General features: G+C 55.9%; 1 protein-coding gene across 1 annotated transcript; it reads left to right on the plus strand.

The window, feature by feature from the left end:
• Window positions 1-5,826: 5,826 nt before the first annotated feature.
• Window positions 5,827-24,692, plus strand: RHCG (Rh family C glycoprotein). The gene is made up of 10 exons (XM_069465725.1): window positions 5,827-6,013; window positions 11,643-11,829; window positions 15,011-15,161; window positions 18,428-18,575; window positions 19,345-19,511; window positions 20,826-20,963; window positions 21,144-21,280; window positions 21,587-21,711; window positions 21,949-22,022; window positions 24,552-24,692. The coding sequence occupies exons 1-10, from the start codon at window positions 5,827-5,829 to the stop codon at window positions 24,690-24,692; spliced, it is 1,455 nt and encodes a 484-aa protein (XP_069321826.1).
• Window positions 24,693-25,831: the final 1,139 nt, after the last annotated feature.

A 25,831-nucleotide genomic window follows, 5' to 3' on the forward strand; every position in this document is an offset into this window, starting at 1 on the left:
CACTGCAGGAGTGCAGAGCTGACACCAGGCCCTGTCCACCTGCCCACCCTCAGGGCAGAGGCACGGCCCTCCCACCAGGAGCAGGGCTGTGCCAGGAGCTGCCCTTCGGCTCAGGGCAGAATGTAGCTGCTGTTCCTCGGTGCTTCTCAGCCGGGGTGATTTTGACCCCCGGGAGACATTTGCCACTGTCTGGAGACATTTTTAGGTGTCACAACGGGGGGTGCTAGTGCTGCTGACTACCACACACAGTGGCACACAGGACAGCCCCCACAGCAGACTGTCAGACTCCACGTGTCACTAGCGCTGAAGCTGAGACACCCTGCCCTACGCCTCTTTCCCCACGTCCTCATTCAAATGGTTCCTTCTGCCTGGCTTGCCCTGCTCCACCCAGCCAGTGTTTAAATCTCCTCACGCCGAGGTCATATCACGATCTTTTCCCGATCTGCCACTAGCTGTGTGGCTTTAGGCAAGTGATTTGACCTTTCTGAGCCAGAGTTTCCACCTTGTGGGGAAAAGAAAATCCTGCTTGCATGGCCAGGAGTCGCAAAGCGGACACGCAGTGACGGCCAGAGAAGGCTTAGCTTCGTGCTTGGCTCCTCAGAGCACCCGGTTCGCAGAGGCTGCTGCTACTGCTAATCTCTGCTTCCACCTTCCCCCGGAACCTGAGGTTTGCTGCTGGTCTTTGGATGCTGTGTGTATGTATGTACGCTACCCTGCAGCGGCAGGAGGAAGTGAGCGAAGACTCCCATGAGCCATGTGCACGGAGAGAGTAGAGGCTACATCTGATGTCTGGGTGCCCTGTACGGTGCCGAGCCTGGGGTAGGTGCTGAGCCCCTGGGATGTGCTGGACCCACACGGACCGCAGAGAGCCCAGCAGGGTTTGAGCTGTAATTGGGCAGAAGGTATGCAGGACTCCCCTGGGGTCTATGATTCTGTGGCTTCTGCCCCAGGCCTCAGGAAGTCAGATATTTCCTATTGATATCACAGAATCCAGTTGACAGTCCCATAAGGGCTTTTCTCCCAGCATTTTGTTTTACAGATTTTTCAATCAACAGAAAAGTTGCAAGAATAATGCAATGAACGAGCATCTACCCTTCACCTGGATTCACTGCTTTGGTTTCATCTCCCTCAGTATAAGAGTGTGTGTATTGGAGACATATGGCACCGTACCTCTAAACCAGGCAGCTCGTAAGAACAAGAGCAGTCGCCTATGTAACCACAGTGTAATGCTGACCCTCAAAAAGCTTCACGTGAAAAATCCTGTTAGCTGACATACCGTTTTCACTCCGTTTCCCTGCTTGTTCCAATAGCGTTCTGTGTAGCTTTCTGCTTTGATCCAGGAGCCAACCAAGGAGCAACCAAAGCATTTTGGGTCCTTGTCATGTCTCTTTAACCTTGAACAGTTCCCTCCTTGTTTTTTGTCACCCATGACACTAACAATTTTTTAAAGAATCCAGGTCAGTTGTTTCGCAGAATGCCCCTCAGTCTGGGTTGTCTGTGCTTCCGCATGACGAAATTCAGGGCATGCACCCTTGGCAGGAACAGCACATTGGGATGCTGTGTCCTTCTCGGAGTCGCCGTCAGGGAGCAGCACATCATGTCCGGTTTCCCACTGTTGCTGTTATTTTTTATCCCACAAGTTGTCACGGAGGAGAGAGTTTTTCGGAGAGACCTGCACCCTTTTCCCTGACTCCACAGGCCGATCGCATGGACGTTTCCCTGGGAGTGTGGGAGGCAGCACTGTCCGTGGCTTTGAGGGACCGCACGAGGGAGCGTGGCCAGAGCTGCTTCCCAGGGCCCCTGACCCCCACCCTGAGCCCTACTGTTCCGGGAAGGGCATGGGCCTCGCTCCTGGGCCGACTTTTCAGAGAGCACCAGAGGGGAATGCCATTATCCACCATCATGGAAGCAACCCCAGTTATATTGGTGACACTTTTCAACTTACAAAGAACTTTCCCATGCATTTCTAGTTGAAAATAATAGCAGCTACTGCTTCCTCGAGTACCTACTACTGGGCTCTGTATTAAAAGCATCACACACATTAGGGTTGTCTTAGGTACTACTGCCACCCTCATTGTATGGACGGGGAAACAGACGCCCAAGAGATTAGGCAGCTTGCCTGAAGTGGCAGGGCGGGGACTCAAGGCCTGACCCCTTTGTACCTCTCTGGGTCAAGGTGCTAAGCACCGTGCCGCATGGTCTCCTCTGAGCATCACAGCAAACCAGGGGGCTGAGCAGCAGGCGTGGCAGTGCCCACTTACACACAGAGGAAGCAGGCCCAGAGGGGTGGTATGTTCCGGCCAGATTTGTGGAACTGGGACCATCCCAAGAACTTCTGACTCCCAGCCTGCTGCTCTTGCCACCGCAGGCTGCTTGTGGAACCAAGGCCAAAGATGCCAAGCGTGCTGATGGTCTTCTGCCAACAGGGATGGGCAGAGGGAAGGGTGACAGCAGTGACCGTCCCTGCACCACACCCCCAAGGTAGCCACACCAGAGCACGGAGGCCCCACCTTGTCTTGAAGAAAAGTAGTCTGAACCACCTTTTGTGCCCCACGAGATCCCCCCTGACCATATGCCCCCTGCCATCTGCCAGCGTGGCTCCTTCACCCTGCCTCTCCCTGGCTGAGGAGAGAAACATCCTGTCTCAGCCACCAGTCATCCCTGCTCGTCAAGGTACACACATCTTAGGAGGAAGTGGCTAACTCCTCAGGAAAACCCCTGCCTGGCCCCGTGGACTCGAGCAGCAGGTTTCTTGAACCCTGGTTTCTGAGGACAAGAGTTCCTGCCTGTGGATTGTCAGCTAAAGTACCAGCCAGGGCTGGGGCTGGGGAGGGGGCCTGGGATCATCTGGTGGGGGTGCATGAGACAAGAAAAACCAAAGGGCAGAGGAGGGAGGTCTACCTGTTACCCGCCCTGCAGAGCCTAGATCTAAGTTCACCTCTTCATGAAGCCCACCGGCTCACCCCAGGGCCCACCAAGCTCTCCTCAACTATACAGGAGAGTGCTCCTTCTGCTTCAGCCACTGGGGGCAAACTTGCTCCTCCTCTTCTATAGCGCAAACCTGGGGGCACCTTTGGACAGTTGTTTGGGCCTAATACTGAGCTGGGTATGCAGGGGGTGCTCAGCACATGTTTTGATTAGTGGAATAAATTGAAAGGATTCATTCATTCATTGGGGAAAAAAATTAATGAGCAATGATCTCAAGCTAGGCTCTCCTAGGGTGCCCTTGCCCTTGACATTCGAGAGTAGGGAGAAGACCACAGACACATACAGAAGCACGTACTGCAGGCCAGGGAAGCCCTAGGAAGGGCGAGCGAAGGGACGCATGACTTGGAGATTGGGGAGAGGGGAGGGTGGGGAGCGAGATCTCCACTCTCGCCATCCCGTCATCCCTGCACCCCCCCCCCAGTCTCATCCCCCTTCACCCCACAAGGACAGGTGCTCTGCAGAGCTTCCGGGCCTCTGCTGACATGGGTGGCCTGCTGGCCCGGCCTTATGTGAGCCGCAGACAAAATGTTCTGGGAAGGGCCATGTTTCCTAGGCTTCCAGAACAGTAGCCGTTTTTTCTCCAGAAATAAAATCGCTGGCCACTCCAGGTCAGAAACTGAGAACTTGGTCCACCACTAGGACCAGGGCAGCCAAGGAAGGGGACAGCTGCCTGGGGTGTTCAGAAAAGGGCGGAAGCAACAAACTGCTGTGGGACAAGGGGCACCACCTCCAAGCCAGGGCCCGGCTGGGCAGGAGCACGGCAAAGGAATCCATTGTCCCTCCCTCCCTCCCTCAGCGTGGCCTTCCTTCGCCACCCTGCGTGCCTGGTACTCCTGGTCCTCTCTCCCACCTTCCACCCCCTGCCCCTGCGTTTGTCACCCTGCCACATACATACTCCGTGCTCTATCTATCCATTGTTTTCACTTTTTGTCAGCCTCCCCCACTCCCCCGAGAGTGCCAGCCCCACGAGGACAGGGATTGTTGCCTCTTTGGTTCACTGCCATATCCCAGCCCTAGAACGGTGCCTGGAACACACACTAGGTGCTCAAAGAATATTATTCATTCCTTCTTCCATCCTTCCAGAACACTCCCAAGTTCCTGCTCGGTGCCTCACACTGTGCTGTGGGCAGGGGAGAGACTTATAAATAAATCATTAGCCCTTAAAGGAGTTCATGTCCCCTTGGGAACAGATGACTCCAGAGGGCTGTGTGCCCCAAACCCACCTTGTCCCAAAGGTTCCCTGCCCTAGCCCACCCCTCAGCTTGGACCTGGAGTGACTGGGCCTGCCGAGCCTGCACAGCTGATATTCGCAGCTGCTGCTCCTGGCTGTGGTCTCACCTCCTTCTCGAATATTGTGCAGGGGCACGAGGTGAGGGCCCCGCAGTCTGCGGGGTGTAGCGCCTCACACAGGAGACAGGGACTGTCAGTGATGTGGCCGGGAGGGTGCTAGGGGTGGAAGAGAGGGTAGGTGCAGAGAGGAGGAAGCAGGCTGCCTGGGAGGGGAGGCTGAGGAAGCAGAAGAGGGGGGCCTGCCGGCCCCACACAGGGTGAGGACAGAGTGGGTATGGTGATGTCACTCCAGGGTTGAAATTGAGGCCTTTCCTGGGTGACTTAGGTCCTGGGCAGGGCTGGAGGCAGCTGAGAAGCGATGCCACTCAGCTTGTCCAACCAGAGAGAAAACTGCATGTGGGTGGGAAAAAGCAGCAGGGGGGCAGGATCCCCTGGGCAGGGGGCACCTGCAGCTGGAATCGGTTTGGGAGATGACCTATTCACCTCCCTCATTTTACAAGTGAGGCCTCAAGCCCAGAGAGGCTAAGAATTTGGCCAAGGTCATTCAGTGGGGGGTAGGCAGACATTGGACCCAGACTTTAGGCCAGCTGTTTCGCCACCATTCCACACTTGCCTGCATAGTTTCCTCAAACTTGTCACCTTTCTCTGGAGAATCTCAAATGGCACGTGCTTTTTCTGTTGTCTCAGGCACTAGGGAGAAAATGAACAGGTTCTGAGCGCATGCTCCACACCAGGCAGGCGCTGTGCCGGGCTGAGTTTTGTGAAAAACTCTTAAACTGTTCCCACCATCTTTTATACATGTTTTCCCTTAATACCCTTCTATTTTGGAATAATTTTCTCTTTACAGAAAAGTGGCAAAGAAGGTAGAGCTCCCATATACCTCTCACCCTGTCTGCCCTGCTGTTAGCGTCCTACATAACCATGGTACATTTGTGCCAAGTAAGAATCCAACGTGGGAGCATCACTGTTAGCTAAACTTCAGACTTTATTTGGATTTCACCAGTTTTCCCATTAACATCCTCTTTTTGTTCTAGGGTCCACTCCAGGGTACCACATGGCCTTGAGTTGTTCCACTGTCCCCTGTCCCCAGGCTTCTCTGGTCTGTGACAGTTTCTCACTTTCCTTGTATTTCACGTACCCTGTATGAACTTTGTAATCAGAAAAAGAAAAGACAGATCAAGCTGATTTATGTCGGGGAACTCCTTCATACTGGTCTCAGTGGGGGGCCAGTGATGCCCCTCTTCTTTCTGTTCTCCAGAACAAAGGGGAAAGGCCCGGTGTCACCCTAATCCCTGCCCACTGCCCTTCCGGCCCCTGCTCCTGCAGCTGTCCCCCAGCTCAACCCAGGGAGCTTGAGGGGGGCCCGGGCCGGGCTGGGCAGCCAGGTGCGAGCCCCGGCCCCGCGGGTGTCCCCGCCGGTTGGCCAAGCGCGCGGGCGGCACCGGGTCAGCTGTTCCGCCCGCCCCGCCCCGCCCCCCGCTCGGGGCTCATAAGCGTCCTGGTCCCTCCTGGCAGCGCCCGAACCGCCGCCTCCCGCCAGGCCCCAGCATGGCCTGGAACAGCAACCTCCGCTGGCGGCTGCCGCTCACCTGCCTGCTCCTGCAGGTGGCCATGGTGGTTCTCTTCGGCGTGTTTGTGCGCTACGACCTCGACGCCGACTCCCACTGGCGGACGGAGAAGAAGCGCAGGAACATCTCCAGCGACCTGGAGAACGAATTCTACTACCGCTACCCGAGTAAGTCCCGCCTCCGGCAGGCCGGAGGCACCGGTGCCAGTCTCACCTGGCGTGCCAGTCTCACCTGGCCCAGGGACGGTCCGCGCAGGCTCCCCCACAGGGCGCCCGCCACCTCTGCGGATCGCGCTGGGGAACCGGTCAGATGTCAGGACTCCTTTTCCCCGTGAAAAACTAGCAGAGAAAACTCACCGGGCCGAGTCTTTTTTTTTTTTTTTTTTTTTTTTTTTTTTGTTAAGACAGAGTCTCACTCTGTCGCCTGGGCTAGAGTGCAGTGGCGTCAGCGTAGCTCACAGCAACCTCAAACTCCTGGGCTCAAGCGATCCTTCTGCCTCAGCCTCCCGAGTAGCTGGGACTACAGGCATGTGCCACCATGCCCAGCTAATTTTTTCTATTTTTAGTTGTTTGGCTCATTTCTTTCTATTTTTAGTAGAGACGGGTCTCGCTCCTGCTCAGGCTGGTCTGGAACTCCTGAGCTCAAGCAATCCTCCCATCTCGGCCTCCCAGAGTGCTAGGATTACAGGTGTGAGCTACCGGGCCTGGCCTGAGATGAGTTTTTTATTTGACCACTCCCCAGCCGTCAGAGGCCTCCGGCATGCCTTGTCAGAAAGCCCTTCTTGGCTCCCTCAAAGACCTGAATCCCACCTCCAGCACCCACCAGTGGGTGCCCTGGCTCCCTTGTCCAGCTGTGCCCGTACTCCAAATAAGGGGGTAGGTCTGATGTCAAGGGCCACAGGGATGGCTCGGTGAGGCCATCACCTGTGGGACCAGTGGTGGGTCAGGAGGCCGTGACACCCATCCTCTTTTGGCTTGGAGAGGGAGAAAAGCACCCCTGAATTTTCTGGTACAGGGGTGCTGTGGTTAGGAGCATAACCCTGCAACCAGGGACCTTCTTTCTATCATGGCTCTGCCATTAACTAGGTGGGTGGCCTTAGGCAAATGTCAACCTTGCTAGCCCTCAATTTCTTCATCTATCAAATCGGGGTAGTAGTGGGGCCTCCCTTGCGGGGCTGGGGTGAGGCTGTGGTGAGCTGTGCGAGGCTCCGGCACAGTGCTGGGCTGCAGTCCTCACTCCATGACTGCTGCAAGAACAGTAAACACTGACGCCCTGGGATGTGGGAGCTGGGAGAACTGGCCCAAGGTCAGTCCAAGCATCCCAACCTCAGGACTCCCAGCCCAGGACTCTTTCCATCCCCTGGTGCTCTCTGATCTTTCACCCCACCCACCAGCAGCCCGTGACGATTCTTCTAGCTGTTGGTGCTCCCATAGTCATGGACTATCAGTTTTGGAAGAGACCCTAAAACTCATCTCCAACAGCCACCTATATCAACTGCTGTTCCCTCCACGGCTGTACTCTCTCAGCAACAGGGGATCCTCTACCTCCAGAAATTAGGTTTTACTTAGGTCCAAGGAAATAGCTGCACTCATTCAGAATGGCAGCTTGCAGGAAAATAGTCTGAGTTTGGGGGGCTGCAGGCTCAGTGGGAGACAGCTATAGTAAGTGGCTGCCAAAAAGTTAGGACTATCACAGGCTACCTGGATAGTTACATAGTACCTAGAAGAAGGGAGGTGACAGAAGAGGGGTGTGCCCTGTGCTGGTGAGACCACAGCCTCTCCAGGGCTCCACTTGGGCCATGTTTTAAAAAAGATTTTGACAGCTGTGGCCCTGGGACTCAGGCTCCAAATCCACTGCACACTGCCCACCTTCCTCTCCTTGGTGGGGGACCTACCTGCAAGCAGTGAGGCAGGCAGGCTGGGGACCCTCCTCTGCCTGTCCCACTGCGTCCCTCTAGCTCTTGCTACCACTTAGCCCCAGAGCCAGCCCCCAAATAAAGTGTAAGGGTCAAGGCCCCCCAGGGACATTCATAGGTCCTGGATGTGTCTGGGCAGTGGAGGAAGCTGCAGAACCTCACCAGCGGGGGCTGCAGGCCCCACGTCTCCCCAGATCCTATCCCCCTCCCTCCACACTCCCTATCCACCTTCATGTATTCACTCGACAAGCGCTTATCTACAGCATGAACAGAGATCCAGGTGAAGACACCGAGTGAAGACACTTGTGAGAGTGACAGGGGGTGCTAGTGGTAATTTGCCAGGACCCAGGGGTAAACCACAACTGTCCCAGCAAGCCAGCGCTTATGGTCACTCTGGAAAAATGAATATCCTGAGTCTCTGGTCCCAGACTGTTAGGAGCAGACAGGTGCTTCAGTGGGGTCAAGCGCTCTGGGCGGGAGAGATCTGTGATGGCTTCCTGGGACGTGGTGGCTGGTGAGGATGGGAGAAGCTGAGCGGCTGAGACCACCTAAAGGGGGTGCTGGGGGGTGATTCGCTGAGGTGGCCCAAGAGTAGGGTTTGTAAAAGGGATTGTGGTGGCGAGTGCTAAGTGGGGAGAGAGCCCCAGCTACCAGCCATCAAGGAGGGCCTTGATTTTCTCCTGCCATGTCTCCTGTGAGCACTGGGGAGCTCTTGGCCATTGGAGCAAGAAATGGCAGAGGAGAGGCGTATAGGACAGAACCATGGCCTCAGTGCTGCTTGGAGAGGGCAGGAAGCAGTGGCAGGCCCTCCAGGCAAACATGCATTCTCTCCTTTAATCATCACCACCATCCTGCGAGGGAAGCATGGTTATGACCCCCATTTTACAGATGAGGGAAACTAAGGCCAGAGAGAAGAAGTGTCTTGCAAAGGTCACCCTGCTAGGAAACCAGGGAGCCCGGGTAGCAGCCCTGAGGGTCTGAGTCTACACTGCTGGACCACTCTCCTCCTTCTATTTTCACCATCCCTGTCCCCTGCCCTGCTCACGCTCATGGTGGCTATGGTTAGCAGTTAGAGGACACAAGTCATCCTGGCCCACGCGGGTCCTCAAGCCACTGTTCCGGGGCAGCTAGGGGAGTCCCAGGGCCTGGACGTGAGTGCGGCCCTTGCTTGGTACCTTCCTGGTTCTTGGCTCCAGGCCATCGGTGCTGGCATGGGCCTCATTTCTACCCAGGGGATTAGTTGCGCCTGCTGGGCATCTCAAGTTTCCACAGGAGCCCAGCTGGGTATGGGCCTGGGTATGGGCCCCTAGGCAGGTGGCAGGCACAGAGCCAGCTGGGCACTCGGCCTGGCAGTGCCCTCAGAGGCATGCGGTGTATGTAGGCAGTAGCTGCTGCTGCTGAACACGAAGTGTCCTCACAGGCCAGTGCTCCAGGATCTGAGTGGCCGAGGGCAGTGGCCGCAGGGAGGTTGGCCCAAGGAGGAATCACCCGGACCTGGGCTCTAGAAGTTTGCTGGAAAGCCCAAGGGAGGAGCAGGACACATTTAAGGAGATGACTCGGGGCAGAGGAAGCTCTGGTTTCAGACACCTGAAGGACTGTTTCATGAGGCCAAAGCAGCCAGGCTTGCCCAGGGCCCCTGGGGACCTGCACCTCAGAGTCAGTTCCACTTGATAAAGGACAAACTTCCCCCAAGCAGACGACAGTGTAACTTTGGAATTAAACAGACCTAGGTCCGTCTCTAAATGGAGCGAGCCAGCTACCTAACCATTCTGAGCCTCAGTGTGCTCATCTATAAAGGTGGGAATAGTATTTAAAGTACGGGATCTCTAAAAAGATTCAAGATGACCGGTCACCGGTAGGGCTCTCATCTCATGGCAGAAAGGGAAAGGACAGTAAATGCTGGTATCAAGCTTCCCCGTAAGGGAGTGAACGCTCTGCCCACGAAGGTGTGTAAGTGGAGGCTCAGCTCCTGTTAGAGATGTGGCCGAGGACTGTCTCCCTGAATACTAGTTTGAACTTTTATAGCATTTAAATGCCTTTGTGCTTTTCCCAACTACAAAGTGATTTTATTTTTTATTTTTTTATTTTTTTGATACAGGGTTTTGCTCTGTCTCCCAAGCTAGAGTGCAGTGGCATCATCATAGCTCACTGCAACCTCACACTCCTGGGCTCAAGTGATCCTCCTGCCTTGGCCTCCCAAAGTGCTAGGACTACAGGCATGAGCCACCGTGCCTGGCCACAAGGTGCTTTTGCCTTCTCTGTCAGGCAGGGCATTTATTAATATTGTCTCTATGGTCACAAGGTGCTTTTTGCCTTCTGTGTCAGGCAGGGCATTTATTACTATTGTCTCTATTTTATGGTGGAGGAAACACGGTTAGAGAGGAGCCTAACACTCTTAGCCGGCCAGTGACACAGGGCAGGTCAGAGCCAAGCCCTCCTACCCCATGGCCCACCTGCTTTCCAGGGTCTTCTGTGGCGTTGCTGCCCCGACCACAGCCCAGGAGATTTTGCAGTGCTGGAGTGGGAGTGGTGGGGCACAGAGTCTGAGGGGAGCTGGGGGACCGGCCACTAGGTCTCAAAGAGAACAGTGCAGGCTGGGCTGGCCCCCAGGGAAGGAGCGGCACCCTTTCTGTGCTGATGCGGCATAGAGGAAGGCTGCAGTGGCCCGTCAGTGTGGGAAACTCCGATCTGGGGGACTTTGCCAGCTTGGTGGGGGCTCACCTGCAGAGGGAAGCGGGAGCCAGAATGGGGGGGGGCAGGGTAGAGAAGGGGGAGAACAGCTGTGTACTGATTCCCCCTGGTGGCAGCTCGTGTGGTTGGAAGCCAGTGCGCCAGCCCCGCCCCATCAGGGACCTCCAGGTTCCCTGTGGCTTGAGTCCTCCAGTGTGGGGAGCAGGGCTGAGGGTCAACCTCCACGGACTCTCAGCAAGTTGCCAGCCCAATGCAATGAACCTGGTTAGTTTTGAAAGAGAAAAAGAGAAGCAATAGCTAATATAATTGAGCAATTGCTGAAAAGGGCTTTGAGTGGGCGATCTCATGAAACGGGCCGTGGAGGCCTCTGGGGAGAGCTCTGCCCCAGCAGGGTCACTGCCTCCCATTGCACCAAGAAACTGTGTCAGAGAGGCCGCGTCCTCTGTGAAGTTCATACAGTTTGGACCCTCAAATCATTACTATCAAAATCATTTTAGGTAGCACCAAACTTTATGAAACAGAAATGAATAAACTGATACCTTTTGGTGCTAAATTAGGACAGTTTGGGAGATAAAGAGAAAGGGAGCAAGAGGGTGACTGTGGAGGTGCCCAGGAGAGCGAAGCTGGTGTCTGTGTCCCCGAGGGCAGGGAGAGAAAAGAGACACCCCCAGAGAGAGTCAAGCAGAGAGGAAGGGCACCCAAGGAAGCAGGGGAAAGAGCGGAGGACAGATGGGAGGACGGACCAGGAGGCTGAGGACACCTGCTGCTGCTCTGGGGCCACAGGGAGGCCAAGGCCACCCAGCGCTGCAGATACCTGCCCGCTCGGGCTCCCTGGGTCCTCTTCACCCTACCGCTGCCCACCTGGTGTCTCTGTGCCCCCAGACAGCTGACAGCCTCTCCTTAAAGGCCCCATATGCCGGCAGGATGTCTTTTCCCAGGGGCTCCTGCCACCTCCCTGCCAGCACCTTCGTTGTCTTGTCTGCAAGCTTCAGGGCCCAGCCCCAGGGTTCGGATGTGGGGATGGGGGAAGGAGGCCAGGGCGGTGGAGCTGGGAGACCCGGCTTAGGGGTGCTGCCCCGGCTGGCCAGGGGCGGGGGAGAAGAGTCGCTGCCCGCACTCGCCAAACCTAGGGCCTTGGCGGGCCTTGGCGGGCCTTGGCGAGGGCTTTGCAGGTGGCACTCTCCCCACAGGCTTCCAGGACGTGCACGTGATGGTGTTCGTGGGCTTCGGCTTCCTCATGACCTTCCTGCAGCGCTATGGCTTCAGCGCCGTGGGCTTCAACTTCCTGCTGGCGGCCTTTGGCATCCAATGGGCGCTGCTCATGCAGGGCTGGTTCCACCACCTAGAAGACAGACACATTATCCTGGGCGTCGAGAAGTGAGCGCGGGGCTGGCCCAGCGGGGACGGGCGGGGAGCGGCCCAGGGGCGGGGCCCGGCGGGTGGGCCCGGGGAGGGCGTGCCCGGTGGCGGCGGGTCGTGGGCTGTACGACTGCTCCCCCTCGCCCCCTCCAGGTCACACGGGCCTGCGACATACATGCACACACACACACACACACACACACACACACACACACACGGCTTCCTGAGCAGCGCCTCTCCAGGGTGGGGGTTCTAACGGCGACCAGGTGCTGTGGGAGGGTCTCCCTACCTCCTAGACAAAGGCTGCCTGGACTTGAGGCCAGACTTGTCGCTGGCCCTCCACCCTGGCACATGGAAATTACTCAGCCCTGTGCCTTGAGAGACCGCAGCCCTGGAGCCCGGGTGGGAGAGCCAGGACGCCTGAGCCAGCCCCAGAGGGTTCCTGGCCCAGGGAACACCGGGGAATCCAGCCAGGTGGATGCCCCTCCCCGCCTCGCCCCACTCGCCCCAGGGAACAGGCCTTGGAAACAGGTGAGACAGGTGTGCGAGGAGGTTAGGGCTGAAGCCCCCTCCCTGCCTCAGCCTCCAAGGGTGGGGCACCCTACCCGCGTCTCTTCTCACTTCCATCCTTTGGAGGGCTTTTCTCTGTGATAACCTTTTGGTCTGTGGAGTACCACCAGCCCGTCCCGTCCGTGACTCAGGTGACCCCCTCCAGGCCTCAGCACGCTTCCCTGCCCCACAGCACCACCAACTGGTTATAAAATGCATTCGCCCACAGCCAACTTGCCAAAAATCAACTGCAAAGCAGTCTGCTCTCTGGATTCACTTGTCAAACTGTCTGTCCTGTGGCAACTCATGAAACCTATGGCAATCGTGTTGCATGGGACAGAACCCAGAGCCTTTGAGAGAATTTTCCTAGTTTCAGCCAAGTTTTGGTTTATGGGAGGTTCTTCTTCAAGTCCAGTTTAGACAGTCTTCTATTTATTTCTGCAGACATGTCTGGGGAGGGAAGTGAAAAAAATGTTTAAAAAATTTTTTAAAAAGTAAAGTATTTCTGCAGAGCTATGACAAGTTTTGCTAAATAAAATTTTCTTTAATTTGAGAAAGTCATCCGTGGTGTGTGGAAATTAACATTCATTAGCTTGCTCACAAACTAAGTCTACAGAAAGGGCAGAGAGGCAGACTGGCATAAAACTGCATTTAAAGGCCAAATTCCTGCTGTCTCATGTAGGATACCAACCGGGCATCACATGCCAGGTGCCCGAAATTTAAAACACATGCCAAATATTTGCAAAAGCATAATTTATTCAAGCCAATTAACGAATCCATGAATTAAAAGAAACAGGAAAGATAGTTGACTAGATATATGTTGGAACGAATAAATCGGTCTTTTTGTATATAAAATCCTTGACATGCATATTACCCCGAAGTTCAAAATACACAAGGAACTCACATTCCCTAAGCCATAGACCCAAAGTATAAAAACATCTCTAATATGTTTCATTGGCCACCCCAGTAAAATAGCTATGGCTAAATGAAAAAAGTATACAATTTTTTAAAAATCTTCAAGGGGAGCAAGTTGGTCACTTGACACATTGAGTTTTAGCAAACTGGCTTTTAGGAAATTGATTTTCAGCAACTGACCTGGAGCCAGTTTTCTGGTGCTCAGGGCTGGGATGAGAATGTTGTCCCCAGACCTCACTTTGTGGACCCAGAGATGTGGACCCGCCTCCTGGCCTCTGTCCTGTCCCTGCAGAAGAGTCCTCCAGGTCTCACCTGTTTCTCTAGGGAACTGCCCCTCTGCAGGCCCTGCCCACGCCTCCTCGGGCCCTCCCAAGATGTGGCATCCAGATCTCCATCTCCCAGTGCTGACAGCCCATGGGGCGGGCTTTTCCATTCTCTCTCTCTCCTTCCTAATGGTCACTTCCAACAAGATGGGTCTTCCGGCTGCTGTTATGGGACCTTGGGCAAGTAACTCAGCCTCTCTAAGTCTCCGTGTCCCATCTATACGCTGTGGCTAGTGACAGTACCTGTCCTGTACGGTTCTGGTATGGTACCAGAGGGCATGTGCAGTACTTAGCAGATATTTCAGTGCCTAGCACTTAGTAACCACCATCATTCGGCCAGGCCCTGCCCTGGGCCCTGGGGACACAGCGGTGAGCAAGGCAGTGCTGGGTAGACATTCCAGTGAGCACTCTGTCTCGGAGGGACCCTGGCCCCATTCCACAAACTGGCTTTCAAATAGCTTACCTCTTACCCATCACCCGCTTCTCTCTTTCACACACACATACCCCTGAGCGGGGCAGGGGGGGTCTCCTGTAGTCATGACAGCCCTGAGGAAGTAGCCCCTCCTCTCCCCACGCCCACCCTGTTAACAGCTCTCATGCCAGAGAGGGTCGGCCCTGGAACCCCGAAGGCAGCTCTGCTGCGGGCAGGGAGCACGAAGCTGGGTGAGGCAAAGTGGACGTGTGGATGGAACCAGGTCTGCCTCGGCCACACAGCACCTTCCTCCTGTCCACCTCTTCCTCAGCCCCGCACTTTCTCTGTTGACTTTCCTGCCCGCTCCCTCCACCCAGTCCCACCCAACTCCCTACTTCCTACAGGGAGGCTCTCCCTCTTCCCTGGACATAGATCTTCTCTCACAGGGAGGGTGAAGGGAAGGTTCCAGTAGCTCGAACCCAGGCAAGGCCCTGGTGGCCAGCAGGAGAGGTGTGTGCCGAGAGAGAGATAAGGCTCTGGAGGCAGAGACCATGTGTGGTGGGAGGAATCGGGAAGGCTTCCTGAAGGAGGAGGCAGTGAGAGGAAGTTCTGGAAGGGCAGATAGAAAGAACATAGAGGGCAGGGCAGGGCCCCAAATATGGGGCATGTTCAACAACAGCCACCAGACGGCCTGGGTACCTTGAGCACACGCTGTCTGCGAGGTGTGGGGGCAGAGATGGGCTGCAGTGGAAGGGGCAGCCCCTAGCGTGTGCCACTGCCGTGCTGGGCACTTCACTGTATTGTTTCTCTTAGTTCTTGGAGTAGCCCTGAATGTTATGTGCCCATCATTGCAGATGGTGACACTGAGGCTCAGAAAGGTTAAGCCATAGGCCCAAATCCATAAACAATCAAAGTCCAGCCAAAGTCCAGACCCAAACCCAGGGCTTGGAGTGGCACCTTGCGCTGTCTCCCCAGCCCTCCCTGGCCTGTCTCCCCACAGCCTCATCAACGCCGACTTCTGCGTGGCCTCCGTCTGCGTGGCCTTTGGGGCGGTTCTGGGCAAAGTCAGCCCTGTCCAGCTGCTCATCATGACTTTATTCCAAGTGACCCTGTTCTCAGTGAATGAGTTCATTCTCCTCAACCTGCTGGAGGTGAGCAGGGCTCAGAACAGGGATGGGGGAGGGACTTGGGGGGACAGCAGGGGGATAGAGATGGAGCTGGCAAGTCACTGATCCTCCTGAACCTCAGTTTCCTCATCTGTAAAGTGGGAGTAATGGCATCCACCAGGCAGGTGCAATAGTCCACCCAGCGTATCAGCCCAGCGCATGGTCAGGGCAGGGGCTCCTTGAATGTTGGGGTTTTCCCTCCTTTCTCTTTCCCACACATCCGATGGGAGGAATGGGATGTTTCTGCACATACTCTTGCACGCATACCACATTTCCAGATTGCTCTGCTAAAAAAAGGACCCAGTGTATTGAGGGGCAAATCTGTAAGGATGGATCCCAGAGGAGTGGCCAAGGTGGCATGTACAGCTGCACAGGCTGTGTACTGCACAACCCAAGAGGTGCCATTCGCATGGACTATGGCAGGAATGCTGTCACCTGGGGTTGGTCGATTCAGTGGCCCAGTTAAGGGGTACCTTAGATCTCTGACTCTATCTCAGAAACTGCCTTGGTGCCTTTGGGCAGTAGGGGTGGAGGGTGGGTCATTCAGGGAAGCCACACATTTCTTTGCCCCTTCCTCTTGTACATTTGGACTCTGCCTGGAACCCCCACTCTTGAGGGTGAGTAGGCCACCCTAGATTCAATCATTCATTTTGTCATTTTTTTCAGTCACCAGACTAGTCCAGGCCACCATATCTCTTCCTCCTGACTCATCTCCCTGGCTTCATCCTTGCCTCACTCACCCCTCAGGCCAGTTGCTGCCAGCAGCCAAAGTGGCCTATAAATGACGCATAGAAGGCCATCCCCCTGGTGAAGACCCACCACGGTTTTTGCTTTCACTTAGAACAAACTCCAAACTTGTAGTAAGGCCTCACGTTCCGGCCCCGCCCTCTCCGCAGGCCTCTCCTCCCCCCACCCCCATCCCCCCTCGTCGCCCTGCGCCTTGGCCGCAGCTTGCTGTCTGCTCCTCTCTGCCAAGCTCGGTCCCACCCCAAGGCCCTTGCACTGGCGTGGTCATCCCCAGTCCTCCTCCTTGCTGAGGTCTCAGCACACATGTGCCCTCTAGGCCCTGCCAGATGCCCCCAGGCGGCAGGCTCCACCTCACCCCGCCAAGTCACTCTCTGTCACGCCTGGTCACTCTCTGTCACGGCGCCTTGGTTTATTTCTTCTTGGAGGCACTTATCCTTATCTGACAAGGGCAGGTGCTCAACACGTGTTTGTCAAGTGAATGAATCCGGGAGTCTGACTGCATGGCAGGGAACGCTCGGGCTCTGGGACAGAGAGGTGAGCAGGGAAGAGGCTCAGAGTCTAGTGAGGACCAGGAAGTAGGTAGGCAGTGACCACGCACTGTGATGTGGGGCGCGCCAAGGGCTGGGTGGCCCAGTGGAGGGTGCCTAAGGCAGCCTGGCAGGTCAGGGAGGCTTCCTGGAGGAAGAGATGTCAGAGCTGGAAGTCAAGTACGAGCTCCCAAGGCAGAGGAGCCAGCACGGGCACTGGGGGCAGAGGGCACGGCGTCCGAAGGTCTGAAGGCAGACCCCGGCCAGGGCTCCCCTGCCGCTCCGCTGGGTCTGGCTGGGCAGGGGCTTGTGCTGAGAGCGGAGTTCGCAGGGGTAATGGGGGCGGGTGGGGGCAGGACTCCTGGGGACTGTGTTGAGGAGTCTAGGCTACACCATTGGGGCAGTGGGGAGCTAAACAGGGAGGTGACATGGGCAGATGTGTAAAGGAAATGCCATTTAGGCTGTGACCTGTCAAAGAACATTTGGGAGGCAGGAAGCCCAGTTACGAGGCTTCTCCCGGCCATGCTGGTGAGAGGCGGTGGGGCCTGGAGAAAAAAGTGGAGGATGCAAGAGACCGGTCATCTGCATCACAGGCCTCGGGGACTGAGCGGGGGGCACGTGGAGAGAAAGGAGCGAGGCTTGTAGTGGGTAGGCCGTGGGGCCAGTCGCTGAGTTCTGAGACAGCTGAGAAGGTAGTATCTTAGGGGTAAGTTAGGAGGCAGAGAAAGCTCCTTTGACCCCCCAAAACCCTCCCCAAATGCCACGGAAATTCTCTTGCCAGCCTTTCAGCCTCCCTTTGAGACAAGTTGAAACACTATAATCGTCGTTGACATGAAAGGAGTACTTGCCCTCTGCTAGGCCCCGATCTAAACGCTTTGCATGGGTTAACGCTCTAAATCTTTATCTCTGACATAGGCACACTTATTACCCCCATTTTATAGATGAGAAAGCTGAGACTCACAGAGGTTAAGGGGCTCACCCAAGGTCACACAGCTAGTAGAGGCACCCACCAGGCTGGAAGTCAGGAAACCCCTGTCGACAACTAGCTGTGTGACCTTGGATCACAAGGGTTTCCCCGTCTGGAGTGAGTCTGCGATTCCCGTCCCCTGGGGCTGGTTCTGAGTGGGGAGGAAGAGGAGGCTGAAGAGGGGGGAGGTGAATGGGGGGATGGAAGGAAGGGGGCTAACATCCATCAAGCACCTGTTGAGTGCCAGGCCCTTGCGAGGGGCTTTGCACAGGTGTCTGCTTGGATCTTGAGGACAGCCCTGCTAAGCCATTCTGCCCCCTACTTTATAAATGAGGAAACTGAGACCTAAAGTGGTCAAGTGAGAGGTGCAGAGGACAGACCAGGAGGGGACCAACTCTGCGTGCTCTGACTTTGGGGGACTGGGGAGGGGAGGGCAGGGCAGGGGTGGGTGGTGGGAGGTTGTCTGGGAGATAGGAGGGCAAGCGTGTGACGGGGTGCAGGGGGAGGTGGGTAATGGCAGTCTGGGGGGGCTGTCAAACCAGGAGTGATGGTGTGAAATGAAATGTGGACAGGGGAGACCCAGAGGGGAGGGGAGAGTTCCCACGAATTAAGACAAGGCAGGAGCCAGTGGGTAACAGACTAGATAGAGGGCTGCCTGGGTTCTAACTCTGCCCCTCCTCTTCCCGCCGTGTGACTGAGCAAGTTCCTCTCCGCGCCTGGGTTTTCCCATCTGGGAACGGTCCCATCTGTTGGGTGAGGATGCCCTGGTATTTTGCTGACAGGCAGACAGACGGGGTTCAGGGATCCCCACTCTCTCCCTCTTACCAGTTGACTGCTCTGTGGGGACCCCCAGTCTCCACCCTGCACCCTGAAGAGTCAGAGACAGCTGGAGCTCTGTGCGTGTGTGTGTGTGTGTGTGTGTGTGCACGTGCGTGCGTAGGGGGGTGGGGAGAGCTATGAGGAGGGAGGGAAAGAAGGTGCCATATCCTGACAGGCCCTTTGCACCCCAGGTGAAGGATGCAGGGGGCTCCATGACCATCCACACATTTGGTGCCTACTTTGGGCTCACAGTGACCCGGATCCTCTACAGACCCAACCTAGAGCAAACCAAGGAGAGACAAAGTTCTGTGTACCACTCGGATCTCTTTGCCATGATTGGTGAGAGCTGCTGTGATGACTGAGGGCCACCATGATTGGTGAAAGTGGCCATGATGGGCGAGGGCCTCCATGATGGGCGAGGGCCCCCGTGATGAGTTCAGGCCATCCTGATCACACCTGATCCCCACGTGCTCTGGTGGGCGGGTGCCAGTTCCCTCTGGGGGAAGGGCAGAGGGAGGGTGCCTGTAGACTTTTCAGGATCCCAGATGTCCGTCCCTCTTCCCCATGAGGGTGAAAGAAGTTGGTCACTCATCCTGTGTGTTCCCTAGAATGCCCCAAGGCAGACATGGTGGCAACCAGAAACTGGTCACCACATCCCTGGGCTGGGGCAAGGTGTGCATTCCTATTTCTTCTGTCCACTCATCCCAGAGAACACATATTGACTGTCCCCATTCTGGTCTCCAAAAACCCAGCCCTGCCCTCCAGGGGCTCCTAGCGTAGCGGAAGTGCAGCAGCGCCACCCAGCTAATCTCCCTCCTAGAGCTGTGGGAGCAGGGCGGGGGCACTTGGCCCAGCAGTGGGGTCAGGGTAGACTCCTGGAGCAGCGCAGAAGGCCGAGCAGGAGATAGGTAGGTGCGTAAGGCGGGGGCGGGGGGTGCCTTCCAGGAAGAGCCCCTGCATGAGCAAAGCTGCAGAGGTGGGAACAGCCGAGCTGTGGGGGTCAACTGACATCTCTGGAGCTAAAGGACAGGATCTCCGTCTGGGTTCTTCAGGGCCCCATCTAATGCCTCTCCTCCTGGGCACCCCGGCCCTGTTTGGTCTGACCCAGGCACCCTTTTCCTGTGGATGTACTGGCCCAGCTTCAACTCAGCCATATCCTACCACGGGGATAGCCAGCACCGAGCCGCCATCAACACCTACTGCTCCCTGGCAGCCTGTGTGCTCACCTCGGTGGCGATGTCCAGCGCCCTGCACAAGAAGGGCAAGCTGGATATGGTGAGCGGGGTGGGGGGGGGGCGCGGGGGGGGGGCCCGGGGGGAGGTGCGGCCTGCCTGGGCTGGCAGTTGCTGATCACCACGCCCTGCCAACTCTGGGAAGCAGGCGGCATCGGGGTCATCGCACCCGTTTGCAGATGAAGAAACTGGGGCTCAGGGAGAAATGATTCGTCCCGAGCACATAGCCAGTTTTCGGCAGAACCCAGAACCAGATTCTCGGAGGTTCGGCTTTGTGGGCTGTTCTAGATGAGCTGGTTCCTCCTCCCCTTTGTCCTGCCACAGCCCGGGGTGCTGGCGGCTGGTCTGGGGTGAGCTGTTCTGCCGCAGGGCTGCCCAGCTGGGCTGCGGGGCACTTCCCCTGTGCCAGGCTCTGAGCCGGCTGGCTTCTTAAAGCTGTCCCCACCCCCACGCACACTCAGAGTGGCAGTCCCTTCACTGCTCTGTCCTCTCCACTGGGGAAGTTTGGGGGGCTGGTGTTGCAGAGTATCCTTTGTATCATACCACTGGGACAGCGCCATAGATTTTGGCAGATTTTTCTATAAAAAGAAAAGTAAAGACACTAACTCTCCGTCTCACAGTCTGACACAAGCTTCTTGACATGGCATATGTGTGCCGAGGCACTGTCAGAAGTACCTGGTATCGGGGGACCTGTCACCCTGCAGAGAGTTGGGGAAGAGAGTCAGACACGCTGGCATGGGTGTGCCTGTGTGCGCCCAGATCTGCATGCAGGCAGGGGCAGGGAATAGGAGCAAGGACAGGGGCTCTGGACCAAGACACCTTTCTGCCTCCTGCTAGCTCTGTGGTCCTCAGCAAGTCAGCTAACCTCCCCGCAACTCAGTTTCCTCATCTGCAAATGTGGAAAGATAGCTGTCCTCACCCCAAGGGTTTAAGGAGATGGGATGAATCGCCCCCAGCCAGCAGCACGGCGCGGGGTGCAGGTTAGCACTCGGAGAGCACCCGCTGCTGCGTGGGTATGTCTAGGCCCCACAGGCGCCTGACATGGACGTGCACGCATGTTGAGAACATTCCGACGTGCGAGTCTAGGCACTCAGGTGGGCGTGGCACACAAAAGGCGAACACACGATTGCTCTCAGGGCTCACCGGCATGTGCACACGAAAAATGCCCAGGCCTGCTGGGTGGGCTGGGCGGTGCATGCAGAGAACACAGGGGTGGCTGTACCAAGCCCAGGCCAAGGCTACAGCCTCCGCGTGCTCCCAGGGCCCAGGCAGCACTCTCGCACCACGAGTGAGCTCCTCCAGGCCAGTGCTCCAGGGAGAGGACTGAGTCCCTGCCCACTCTGCCCACCCTTCCCAGGTGCACATCCAGAACGCCACGCTGGCGGGAGGGGTGGCCGTGGGCACAGCTGCTGAGATGATGCTCATGCCCTACGGCGCCCTCATCGTCGGCTTCTTCTGTGGCATCATCTCCACCCTGGGATTTGTGTACCTGACGGTGAGGCCCTGGGCCAGGGGCTGGGGGCTGGAGAATGCCGGGGTCTTCGTGTTCCCGACAGTGGGGCAGGGGGTCTTAGGAAGCGGGCTCATGGCTGGAGCATCCTGGGTCCCTGCGTATTGAGGGCCTCACACCCCTGCTGCAGCTTCCGGCCTGAGCAAACACACCTCCCCTCTGCAGCCATTCCTGGAGTCCCGGCTGCAGATCCAGGACACATGTGGCATTCACAACCTGCACGGCATTCCCGGCATCTTGGGCGGCATCGTGGGGGCTGTGACGGCAGCCTGCGCCAGCCCCGAAGTGTATGGACAAGAAGGGTAAATGTGGAGGGGTGGGGCGGAACGCCCTCCTTCCTCCCCACCCCTCCTGCCTGCTGTTCCTCCGGCGTCCAACGCTGTGCCTTTCTCCCCGCCCTCCCTGCTCGCACCAGCTGTTTCCTAGGCCTCTCTCCCTCCACAAAGTCTTACAGACCACCTGCTACGTCCCACGCCCCCCGTGTTGTAGATGGGGAGGCTGAGGCCCGAGGTTCGGTGAGCCTTGGTGCCCGCTCACATCTGTGGGTGGCGGTCAGGGGTTACTTGGCCTCTCTGTGGGCCCTGACCTGCCCCCTGTCTCCACCCCAGGCTTGCCTATTCCTTTGACTTTCAAGGTTTCAAGGCAGATTGGACCACAAGAACGCAGGGCAAGTTCCAGATTTTTGGCCTTTTGGTGAGCCTGGCCATGGCCCTGGTAGGCGGCATCATCGTGGGTGAGTGAGAGTGGCTGGGCCAGAGAAGCGGGGGCTGCTGGGGGGCTCCCTGGGTGGGGGACCCAAGGGCATGTACCGGAGGTCAGCCTGGAGCTGCCAGGAATCCGTCTCTGCACTTCTGCAGTGGGACTGGCAGATTCCGCCTCAGCCGGAGGGATTTTCCCAACTGAGGGAAGGAGCTGGGGCAGGTGGAGAGAAAGTGTTTCCTGACCTCCTGTGACCTCCAACTTTATTTAGGGTTAATTTTGAGATTACCATTCTGGGGACAAGCTGCTGATGAGAACTGCTTTGATGATGCAGTCTACTGGGAGGTGAGTTCTATGGACTTGTCCCCCACCCCCCACTACATCGGCTGGGCTGGGCCTGGGAGCCAGAAGTCAGTCGGGGTGGGGGACAGAGCCAATGTCTTCCTGCTCCTTTATCTGGGAGGCTGTGTATCCTGTGGGTTGAAGACTCTTCCCTCCCTTCTCCTCCCCTCCCCTCTGGGCCCCAGAGCTTGGAGGGGGCTGTGTATACCTCTCTTTTTATACACCCCAGGGGGTGACAGAAACAACCCACAGTCAGGGCAGCAGCTGAGGTTCACTCCTGTCCCTAAGGCCTCAGTCAGCTTTATTCTAGAGCAGGATTCCCATGGTTTGGTCCCCAGTGCAGTCCCACCCAGACAGATCTCCTCAATCCAAAGCAAAGAGATGGGGCCCAGCACTCTGGCTGAACAAAACTTCCAGGTGATTTTGATGAAAAACACTTCTGAGAACCACTGCATTTGACCAGTGGGTTTCAGCACATAGGAATCACCTGGGGAGCTTGAAAGCCTTGCAAACCCAGGCCTCGGCCACAGAGAGGAGGATTTATTTGGTCTGGGGTAGGGCCTGCACAGTAGAATGTTTAAAAAACTTCTCAGGTGATTCTAATATCCAGCCTGGGTCAGGAATCACGGCACAGTGCTCAACTAGTCTCCATAAGAACCACCTGCAGACCTCGTAAAAATGCGGCTTCCCAGGCGAGATTCGGATTCAGTAGGGCCCAGGACTCTGCAAGTGACAAGCTCCCAGATGATTCTGATGCAGGAATTGTGTCCTGTGACATTCTGCCACTTTCGGCATCTAGAGGAGTGTACAAAAACCCAACTTGAGAAACGTCCTCCTAGGAGCTGAAAGGAGTGAGATGTTGCAGAACTCAGTTCCTTTAAAAACATCCCACAATTGGGCTTTCTGTGACCTCAGGCAGGACTCTCCCCCATGAGTTACTGGAGGCGCAGAATGGCAGAGCCCCCTCATGACAAGGGTGAGGACCGGCTTGTGTCTGTGGTCCCGGGGACGAGGGACTGCCTGTAATTGTCTTGCCTTTGACTCTGTGTTTTTAAAACCATCCCAGAAGTTTTCAGGGTAATTTTAACTCATATCCACTATAAACCAATTTCATATACATAGCTAATAAGTCTTCCAAATTAACTCTTTTTAAATTTGTTTTCTTAATTTAAAAATGTCTAGTATTTCATTAAAGAAAATCTGGAAATAGAGACAAATAGAAATCCCATCACCCTAACACAAGCGCTGTTAATCTTTTTTGGTATATTTCCTTTCTGTCTCTTTTTCCTCCGTGTAGATGCTTGTTGCACAGCAGAGAGAATGTTACACACCCTGTTCAGTGCCCTGCTCTTTCTCTTGGCCTCTCTGTCATAAAAATTGTTCCATGTTATCACATTCTGAATAAACTTTCTTTTTCCTGGCACAATTATTTTCATTCCATATTTAAAGTCAGAACTTAAACTATTTTAGGCACCACAAGTAGAAACCACACAGACTTCATGCTAATGAAATAAATCAGAAATGTTATCAGTTCCCACATGTAGAAGCTCCCTCTTGGTTCTGTTTTGCTCTTGTTAATTTATTCCAAGTTCGAACCTCTCAGTTACATACCTTGTGCAGTACTGTCATCCTTAGTATCCTGGGAAGAGGGGGTGGTCCTGGGATCCCCCACTGGGATGCTCGAGTTCCTGACATAAACGGAGTAGTATTTGCACGTAACCTACATGCACGCTCCCATGTAATTTAAATCATCTCTAGATTACTTGTAATACCCAATACAACTTAAGTGCTGTTTTGTTTATTTGTATTACTTTATTGTTTTATTGTTTTTTTCTAAATATCTTTGACCCACAGCTCATTGAACTTGTGGATATGGAAGGCCGACTGTACTTGGTTGGCAGTGATAAAATTCCATGCTAGTGGAAGTGAACACCATGAGGCTGTCCCTGAGGCCCCTAGGTGTTTCACTGGGGAGGTGAGGTGGCTTCCCAAAGGGTAGGGATGAGAAAGATGAAGCCAAGGCAGAGCTAAGCTGCCCACCCACACTCGACCTCCCCATCCACTTCTGGCCTCCCCTGCACCTCCCTCTACCCCACTTTTGGACCTGTCTGCAGTTCGGGGAGTTTGCCATGTTGCCTCTCACCCGGCATCTGCCCCTCACCCGGTGCACCCCTGCCCATCTTTCAGAAGCGGGTTCAGCTCAACCTCCCAGAATCCCCCCAGGCTGGGTTAAAATCCTATTGTGTGCATGCACAACTCTTGTTGTCACTATGTGTTTCACTGCAATGCCTCACCATTGCTCTCGTGGGGCAAGGACCCTGTCTCATCCCTGCCTGGCCCCAGTACCCAGGACAGTGCCTAAGGTGTGGCAGGGGCAGGATACCTGTGGCATGTGATCTGCATGGTGATCACAAGGTGGCGCTCACCACACACCATTTGCAGCTCCTGGCTTGCTCAGGCCGTTCTAGTTCCACCACAGACACCCTGCCTGGCATGAGACAGGGCTCTCAGAGTTGCCTCCTCTCTCTGCAGATACCTGAAGAGAAGAGCATTGTCTACATCCCTGAGGACCCCACTCTCAAGCCAGGGGTACACTCAGCACCCCTGGTACCTGTGGTTCCCACAGTATCTTCGATACCCATAGCAGCCTCAGCAATGCCCCTGGTACCCTAAGCTCCCGCAGCAGGTGAGAAGGAGGTAAGCCTGGGTTTGGCTTGTCCATAGGGGATGACAGGGAGGTTCTCCCAGTGGGGGCCCGGCTCCCAGATGCCACCAGCAAAAGGGCAAAAAGCACGCCTGAAGAAATGAGGATGTGAGCTTCCAACCCCCTGCCTGTGATCACGCTCAGAGTCAGACCACACGCGTGCTGGACACGCAGGGAACATGTAGAAGGCCTGGAAGGAGACCTGGGGGCACTCTTGGCTTTGCAACTGTGCTTGCCGGCTGTGTGACTTTGAAAACCCCTTCACCCCAGAGACGGAGCCTCAATTTCCTCATATACAAAATTAGAGCTGACAGGTCTGGCTCTGTTCCGTTGACCAGTGCAGATGAGACCCTCCCTAACTCCTTCCTTCCTTCTTTCCATCAACTACCATTTCTTTGCCTCTGCTGCGGAGTGCGCCCAGCCCTTGCCCGTGGCTGCTGCATCTAACCCTCCCCAGATCTCTACAAGGCAGATGTAGCGACTTCCCTCTTTTTAACAGATGAGGAACTTAAGGCTCAGAGAGGTTCAGGCTCTTCAAGACCCCACAGCCGGCAAGTTGGGGAACTGGGGCCTTTGCAGGTCATTGTTGTTGTTCTTCTTATTGTTATTTGACCTCCTGGGGGGCCAGAGCTTGGAAATATCTGGGTCTGGAGTGAGAGGCTGAGTGATGTGGCAGGAGAGGACATTAGAGTTCTAGGGAAGAGGCAAGGTTGTGACCAGTTGCTCCTTATATCAGCCCCATCCAGAAAAGAAGAAGGTGCCCAAAAGGCTACAGCAGGACCTGGCAGTGACCTGCTGCTCTTGGCTGTCTCCCTGCAGGCTCTGAGGACTGTCTGGGGGCTCTAGAAGATGCTGGTGCTGACCTCGCTGAGGACACAGAGAAGCGAGCGAGCGGCACCCCACCTGCTGGCTTGGCCTCGGGGTGTCTCCACCCGCTCCCCTTCATCCCAGGGGACCAGCCTGGAAATGGAGAAAGGAGCTGCGGATAAACTGGGCATCCCAACCAGGCTCTGGCTGCAGAAGACCTGCCCACGCCTGGGGTCTTGGTGGCCACATACTCAGAAAAGCAGGCCCAGGGTGGGCTGGGACCTGGGGCAGGCCTGAGCCC

The sequence above is a fragment of the Eulemur rufifrons genome, chromosome 3 (genome assembly GCF_041146395.1).
Source record: "Eulemur rufifrons isolate Redbay chromosome 3, OSU_ERuf_1, whole genome shotgun sequence".
NCBI classification, from domain to species: Eukaryota; Metazoa; Chordata; class Mammalia; order Primates; family Lemuridae; genus Eulemur; species Eulemur rufifrons.

What these genes read in the sequence shown, in the direction of transcription:
- RHCG (XM_069465725.1), top strand. Translation starts at nt 5,827, where the DNA reads ATGGCCTGGAACAGCAACCTCCGCTGGCGGCTGCCGCTCACCTGCCTG. An exon ending in TTCTCCTCAACCTGCTGGAG is followed by an intron (nt 15,162 to 18,427) that starts GTGAGCAGGGCT and finishes TTTGCACCCCAG; the next exon opens with GTGAAGGATGCAGGGGGCTC. An exon ending in GAAGTGTATGGACAAGAAGG is followed by an intron (nt 21,281 to 21,586) that starts GTAAATGTGGAG and finishes TCTCCACCCCAG; the next exon opens with GCTTGCCTATTCCTTTGACT.